This window comes from Pseudonaja textilis, unplaced genomic scaffold (genome assembly GCF_049901715.1).
Source record: "Pseudonaja textilis isolate UNSWEBS1 unplaced genomic scaffold, rPseTex1.2 PTEXSCF72, whole genome shotgun sequence".
NCBI lineage: Eukaryota > Metazoa > Chordata > Lepidosauria > Squamata > Elapidae > Pseudonaja > Pseudonaja textilis.
Window position 1 is genome coordinate 51,511 of NW_028262969.1, and position 8,101 is coordinate 59,611.

The 8,101-nt window shown below is 43.6% G+C and overlaps 1 protein-coding gene across 3 annotated transcripts in view; it reads right to left on the reverse strand.

Moving 5' to 3' along the window:
* Positions 1-6,299, reverse strand: part of LOC113454679 (uncharacterized) — a 16,327-nt gene extending 10,028 nt beyond the window's left edge. The window contains exons 1-6 of one of the 3 annotated variants that reach the window (XM_087919245.1): positions 6,109-6,299; positions 4,651-5,211; positions 4,014-4,131; positions 3,814-3,896; positions 3,243-3,405; positions 296-2,585 (exon numbers count right to left, since the gene is read on the reverse strand). In XM_087919245.1, coding sequence (XP_087775371.1) covers positions 296-2,585; positions 3,243-3,405; positions 3,814-3,896; positions 4,014-4,131; positions 4,651-5,064 — 3,068 coding nt within the window. In that variant the 5' untranslated portion in view covers positions 5,065-5,211; positions 6,109-6,299. Of the gene's footprint in view, positions 1-6; positions 262-295; positions 2,586-3,242; positions 3,406-3,813; positions 3,897-4,013; positions 4,132-4,650; positions 5,212-6,108 lie in introns of those variants that run through there. The other 2 variants (XM_087919246.1, XM_087919244.1) reach the window with 2 other exon arrangements.
* Between the last annotated feature and the right edge of the window lie 1,802 nt (positions 6,300-8,101).

The following is an 8,101-nucleotide window of genomic DNA, read 5'->3' on the forward strand; positions in this document are numbered from 1 at the left end:
AATGGAGCACAACTCACTTAACAACTGTCTTGCTTAGAAATAGGAATTTTGGATTCAATAACAGTAAAAAACCTGTATTTCTATTGAACCTCTTCCCATACTTCCTTTATTGATATGGTTTCTCCTGCATGTTGATTTGTCTACGGCAAGTATATAGAGTCTTACTTCTTGCAAAGCTCTTTCCACACTCCATGCATTCGTATGGTTTTCCCTCCTGTATAGATTCTTTCATGGGAAGTGAGACCACAACTCCTTTTAAAGCTCATTCCACACTGCACACCTTTATTTAGATGGCTCCTCTCCTGCATGGATCCTTTTATGGGAATTCAGATTGCTGCTACAATGAAAAGCCTTTCCACCTTCCACACATTTGTATGGCTTCTCTCCTGTGTGGATCCTCTTGTGGGTATTAAGATTACTGCTACAAGTGAAGCTGTTTCCACATTCCAGGCATTTATAAGGATTTTCTCGTTTGTGACTCCTTTGATGTCTTGTAAGAGAGTCATTATTATAAAAGGTCTTTCCACACTCTATGCACTGACATGATTTCTCTCCTGTGTGGATCCTTTTGTGGAGATTAAGACTACTGCTATAAGTAAAACTCTGTCCACACTCCATGCACTGATACGGCTTCTCTCCTGTGTGGATCCTCTTGTGGCTATGAAGACTACTGCTATGAGTAAAGATCTTTCCACATTCCTCACATTGATATGGTTTCTCTTTCGTGTGAATCCTCTTGTGGTAATAAAGATTACTGCCACAAGAAAAGGTCTTTCCACACTCTATGCATTGATATGGTCTTTCCCCTGTGTGGGTCCTTTTATGGGCAGCAAGAGCACAATTCCACCTAAAGCCCTTTCCACATTCTACACATTTATGTGGCTTCTCTCCTGAGTGGATCTTTTTGTGGTAATGAAGATGTCTGCTGCAACTAAAGCTCTTTCCACACTCCATGCATTTATAAGGTCTTTCTCCTGTGTGACTCCTTTGATGTATCATAAGAGAATAATGAAAAGTGAACTTCTTTCCACATTCCACACATTTGTATGGCTTCTCTACTGTGTGGGTCCTCTTGTGGTTATAAAGATTACTGCTACAGGTGAAGCTCTTTCCACATTCCACACACTTATACGGCTTCTCTCCTGTGTGGATCCTCTTATGGGATTTAAGACTACTGCTATAAGTAAAACTCTGTCCACATTCCTTGCATTGATAGGGTTTTTCTCCTGTGTGGATCCTTTTGTGGGAATTAAGACTACTGCTGTAAGTAAAACTCTGTCCACATTCCATACATTTGTATGGCTTCTCTCCTGTGTGGATCCTTTTGTGGGCATTAAGACTATTGCTAGAAGTGAAGCTGTTTCCACATTCCACACATTTATATGGCTTTTCTCCTGGGTGGATCTTCTTGTGGGCATTAAGACTATTGCTAGAAGTGAAGCTGTTTCCACATTCCATGCATTTATAAGGATTTTCTCCTTTGTGACTGCTTTGATGTCTTGTAAGAGAGTCATTATTAGAGAAGATCTTTCCACACTCTGTGCACAGATATTTCCCTCCTGTGTGGATCCTTTTGTGGAGATTAAGACTACTACTATAAGTAAAACTCTGTCCACATTCCATACATTTATATGGCTTCTGTCCTGTGTGGATCCTCTTGTGGGCATTAAGACCACTGCTATAAGTAAAGCTCTTTCCACATTCCACACATTTATATGGTTTCTCTCCTGTGTGGGTCCTGTTGTGGGCATTAAGACTACTGCTATAAGTAAAGCTCTTTCCACACTCCATGCATTTGTAGGGCTTCTCTCCTGTGTGGATCCTCTTGTGGGCATTAAGATTACTGCTACATCTAAAGCTCTTTCCACACTCCATGCATTTATAAGGTCTTTCTCCTTTGTGACTCCTCTGATGTATCATAAGAGAATAATGGAAAGTGAACTTCTTTCCACATTCCACACATTTGTATGGCTTCTCTACTGTGTGGATCCTCTTGTGGTTATTAAGATTACTGCCAGAGGTGAAGCTCTTTCCACATTCCACACACTTATACGGCTTCTCTCCTGTGTGGGTCCTTTTGTGGCAATTAAGACTACTGCTGTAAGGAAAACTCTGTCCACATTCCATACATTTGAATGGCTTCTCTCCTGTGTGGATCCTCTTGTGGTCATTAAGACTACTGCTACAACTAAAGCTCTTTCCACACTCCATGCATTTATAAGGTCTTTCTCCTTTGTGACTCTTTTGATGTCTTGTAAGAGAGTTATTAAAAGTGAAGGCCTTTCCACACTCCTTGCAGATATATCGTTTCTCTTCTGAATGTGTCTTTTTATGAGAAATACGATGATCGGTTTTTTTAAAGCTCTTTCCGCTTTCCATGCATTGATATGGTCTTTTTCCTTCATCGATGTTTCTATGGTTAGGAAGCCAACTGACCCGAGGAAAGCCTTTTTTAATTCCACTTTGTGATTTTTTTGTTTCATAACTGTTTGATTGCATCTGACCTGCAAATTTCCCCTTTTCCTTTTTCAGATGGATTGCATGGCGTTCCTCGTTGCAATTCTTATTCTCTTGCTCATTAAAGCCTTCAAAAAGAAAAATGAAAATGAAATGTAACAAGAAAAGGGAACAATCAAAACTTTTATTCTGAAATTCAGCCAAAGAATCATTAATATATTTTGGCTGCTTTGCAGGCAAACATGAAGATTCCAAACTATGATTTTAGCAAGGACCCAATTGTAAATTTATCCCTACTGATCCTCATATAAGAGGATTGGATTACATCACAATGAATCTAAGATATATTGACATCACCCCTATGTGACCCTCAGATTCTCTCCAATCTCTTCTATGGCATGAAATGTTGCATTTTATGAGCAGAAAAAGAAAAGCCAGTTCCCTTATGTGAAAAGGAATTCTATTACAGTTTTCCAATTTTTCTTTCAATAAATTTCCTTCTTCTATAAATTTACTTTGGTAAAACAGTTATTACACCACGCTAGGAGCTGGGTGACTGTGAGTACTAGTTCTTTCTTAGGCATGAATGCTGACTGGGTGACCGTGGGCCAGTCTCTCTCAGCCCAAACCATGTCACAGGGTTGTTGTTGTTGGGAAAACAGCAGGAGGAAGGAATACTGGAGTTGTCCGCTGCTTTTATTATTATTTATGAAAAATAAAGGCCGGATATAAATAAATAAGTGATTTTTCCCCCAGAAATTACATTTAAGGCTCTCATCCCATACCTGCTCTGCTATCCTGAGCACAGACAGGGTTCTTACCCAGAGAAAACAGATTCCTGGAATTCTCCAGCATGACTTCTCTATGGAGCGCTTTCTGGTCAGCATCCAGTTGAGACCACTCCTCCTTGGAGAAATATACAGCCACGTCCTCAAAAGACACTACACCCTGAACAAGGAAAAAAGGTTCGAGAGAGATCCAGTGAACAAAATAGCCATCTTCTGCTGAATTCAAAATGAGATCACTTGTAATAGTCCCAAAGATGCTTTTGAAAAGGAAGAAAAGAGTATTTTTTTGTAATGGTGTGTGAGAATAACCCTGGGAGACAGAAGGAAGAGCCCCGATGCTGACAACAATCTGGTCAATGAAACCTGATGGCGGAGCAGGAGAAAAGGAGAAAGCGTCTCACAAAGGATCCCCTCAGAAGGGAGAGATAGGCTAGGCCGCCTATCAGTTTTGAATGACCGGATGTCAGATTCGTATTGCTTAGAAACAGCAATTTATTACAATAAACTCTAGAACAAAATGAAATCCATCCAAGATTCATGGAGATTTTCCAATCTTTTTCCTCCTTACCTGAAGTTGCGGTTCAGCCAACCCTTCAGCCCCACCACAAAGAGGAGGTGATTCTAAAATTTCCAAGGATAGTTTTCTACTCTCTGTAAGACAGGAAAATGGTGGAGCAGATTTGTTATAAAGAGAGAGATTCCAATCAAGAGGAGCAAAAGAATCAGCTAAATGTTGAAGTCACATTACACAGAAAGAGCTTATCTTACCTGGCGTGCTTTCATTCCTTTGATCTTTGTGTAAAGTCTCCCTGAACAGCAGCTCTTGGGAAGGTCTGAATGAATCTTTCCTCCCCTTGGGATATTCAATCAATGTTTCCAAGGATTTCTGGACATGACGTGACATGAGAAACAAAGAAAGAGCACTCAGGAATTATCATACTGAACCTTTAAACCAGCAGACTCCAATCTCTGCTTGCAAAACTGGAAACAGAATAAAAGAATTGCCCCAAACACATCCCCTAGAACAGTGATGGCTAACCTTTACGTTGTTGTATGCCTGCACCACTAATGCATGTGTGACCCCCTTGTGCTCCCCCACTTCCTGCGCATGTGCACGCACCGCCCGCATGCCCCCTGCACATACACGCAGATACCCGCAAATCAGCTGGCTAGCGGGAGGCGCATGCGTATGCTCAATGGAACTAAGCTGGGGCAACAGCTCGCATGCCGCCAGAGATGGCTCTGCATGCCACTTCCGGTATGCGTGCCATAGGTTCGCCATCACGGCCCTGGAAGAATGGAACAACTGTCCATAGGAGTTAATAATCCCACAAAATTCTACCAAAAAGCAATTGACAAATTCACAGAACTCCTCTTTAGAGATGCCATGATTAAATTCTCACACCTGCAACTCTTCTTGCAATTTCTCCTCCTCCTGGGTCAGCAAGAAGCCTTCAGCCAGGGCCACCGCCTGGGAACTGGTCTCCGCTCCACACTCCCGCACCCATTTCTCCATCTCTGGGGGAAGGACAGCCAGGAACTGCCCCAGGAGCACCAAGTCCAGCATCTCAGCCTTCGTGTGTCTTTCTGGCTGCAGCCATTGACAGCAAAGGTGGTGAAGCTGACTGCAAACATCTCGGGGACTCTTCCCCCACTGGAACTGCACTTTTCTGAAGTGACAGAATTGGATCTCTGAAGTGTTGGCTTCTTCTTCTTGGCTCTTCTGCCCAGGACTTGCCCCATTTTCCCCACAGCTCCAAGGCTGAGTAGCTGGAAGGCCTTTTCCAACACCTGCATCTGCTGGGTGTTGTCCCTCCATCTTCTCTCTGGTCTCTAATCCAGATCCAAAATGGACGGATGGATTTCACAAGAGGTCTAGCCAAATCTCCTAGGTTGATTTAGCCCTCTTCCCACAAAAGATAATCTGGACTCCAGAGGAACCAGGAAAGATTTCCAACTTAGATATCTGAAATGGAAAACACAGCGAGTGCAAAATGGTGACAAATCTGAATACTGAAGCAACTTCTTCCTCCTACAAAAAAAGGAAAGAAAGAAATCCAGCTGTATATACAAGGAGAATTATTATCTTATTAGGAAGTCTGACTACTGCAGTAAATTCAGGATTGCCTTCTAGATCAGCTTTGAACAAGGACTTAAAATATTGGATAAATACATTTAGAAAAGTATCCGACTTCTAGTGTCTGATTACTTAGTCTAATGATTTCAATGGCTGTTTGCAAAATAAAAAACCTTTGCACAATCAGAATCACAAATCATAAACAGTGATTGAGATGAGTACCTCATCAACTTTCTGGCCCAAACTCCTGGGCCAGAAAGAATTAAGAAACCATCATCCTAGGCATACAGAACTAACATCTCAAGAAATAAACCATCTATGCTTTAACTGTTTAACTTGATGTGGAGCATCGTCTGGTGTGCTGGAAGAACCACTTGGTGGAGAAAGGCTGGAAACCAGGAAACGGAGTTCCAGTCCTTGCACAACTTCTATCCAACTTCTTGCACACCGAGTTGCAGCCTTGCGTGCAAGGCCAGTAGGAGCGACTTCGGCAGGTCGCTTCTCTCAGCCTAGGAAAGAGGAGGGGAGGGAATCCCCTTCTGAAAACGGGGCCACGAAACATGCAGGAAGCTGTCAAGGAGTCAAAAGGCTGCTTGGAAAGTAGAAATCTCTGCTTTCCAAAGCTCCCCCGCCCCGCAGGGTTGGAGGGTAAACGCATCCCTCGCCTCTACGGTCCTCATTCCCCCGCCCTCCGGAGCTTGGCTTCCTCCCCGGCCTGGCCCGTGCATGCACAGGGGCGGCAGGGGAACATGGGACCCGGGATCTCCCTTTCCCATCACTCCGAACCTGACGAACTTTGGCAGGTCGCCACGCTCGCCTCCAATAGCAACGTCTGGATTTCCCTGCAAACTCTTGGGACTTCTGGAGGAAACTCCGCCCGAGGCTCCCAGCGAAGGGGAGCCGGATCGGACACGGAAAAAAAGCCAGATTCGCTCCCAGCCTTTTCCGGGAAAAAGGAGGCATCACTTGGGGCGGGGAGAGAACGAGGCGCATGCTCAGTTTCCTTCGAAAGCGGGAGGGGGAGGGGCGCTGCCCAGCTCTTCCAACGGCTACCGAGGGAGCCCCCTGGAGGATCCTGCGAGCGGTGCCAGAGGACGGGGGGGGGGGACATCATATTCCATGCGGGACTGGGATGATGGACATTGGAGTAGATTTAACCTAAAGCAGGGGTGTCCAACCTTTCACCTTCCCTGGGCCACATTAGAAGATGAAAATTTGGTTTGGGCCGCACATAAAATAAAATAACAATAACGATACCTGATCATCCAAAAAAACCATAGAAAACATAGTTAACATATTAAATTTATTTGGAAATGAAGTTAGTGAGATGTTTTTATTATTTATTAAAAATTATTTATTTTTATCACGGTTTTTTATCATGGTTTATTTTCTGGCCAAATTTTGGGGGGGGGGAAAGAAAGCTTGCCCACTTCGCGCCTACCTCTCCTCTTGCAAATGGCCCGGCTGGATGAGGCAGGACTGGAAGGCAGAAGCAGCAGAAGCGGCGGCAGCAACAGCAGGAGGTGATGCTCTGACGGCATCTGCCTTTTCTGTTGCTGCTTGGCCTGGTGCTCGCCTCGCCCCGCCTCGCGCCTGCCTCTCCTCCTCCTCCTCACTGGCTCTGGCATGAAGGTTGGGGTGGGCACTGGGCCGCATTACGAGGCGACCTGGGCCGCATGCGGCCCCTGGGCCGCGGGTTGGACAAGCCTGACCTAAAGGATAGTTGAAGAAGAATGTGATACTTGTGTTTGATGTTTTGGAATATTTGAAACAACATAATGAAAAACAATCAGGAATATTTCCACAGGCAAAGCGGGCTGTGAAAATATTTACAGACCCCTCACATCCCGGACATAAACTGTTTTAACTCGTTCCCTCAAAACGACGCTATACAGCACTGCACATCAGAACAGCTAGACACAAGGACAGTTTTACACACACACACATACACACACACAACGAAAGCCATCACTCTCTTAAACAAATAATTCCCTCGACACTGTCCAACTATTTACAAAGTGTACATTCCTATTAATGTTAATCTTCTCACCACTCCTTATCACCCATCCCCTCCTACTTGTGATTGTAGGACTGTAACATTGTCCCTTGTATCCTTATGATTTTATTGATTGATTGATTGATTTGATTTGTCAATCGCTTACATGATAATAGGTATAAGTATATACATAGTTATGAGTACATGAAATGGGTACATATAAGAAAAATAAAAGAAAGAATAGGACAGGGATGGTAGGCATGTTGGTGCGCTTATGCACGCCCCCTACAGACCTCTTAGGAAAGGGGTGAGGTCAATAGTAGACAGTCTAAGGTTAAAGTTTTTTGGGAAGAAACCACAGAGTCAGGTAGAGTATTCCAGACATTGACCATTCTGTTGCTGAAGTCGTATTTCCTTCAATCAAGTTTGGTGAAGTTTACCTTGAGCTTGTATCTATTGTGTGCTCTTGTATTGTTATGGCTGAAGCTGAAGTATTCATTGACAGGTAAGTCATTGCAATGTATCATTTTTTATACCATACTAAGATCAGACCGAAGATGGCGTAATTCAAGGCTTTCTAGGTCTAGAATTTCAAGTCTGGTGGCATAAGGTAATCTACAATGAGCAGAGGAGTGAGAACTCTTCTTGTCAAATATTTCTGGACTTTCTCAACTGTGCTAATATCAGATTGGTAATGGGTGTTCCAGACTGATGAGCTGTATTCGAGTATTGGTCTAGCAAATGTTTTGTATTCTCTAGTTAGTAGTGTAATATTACCAGAGA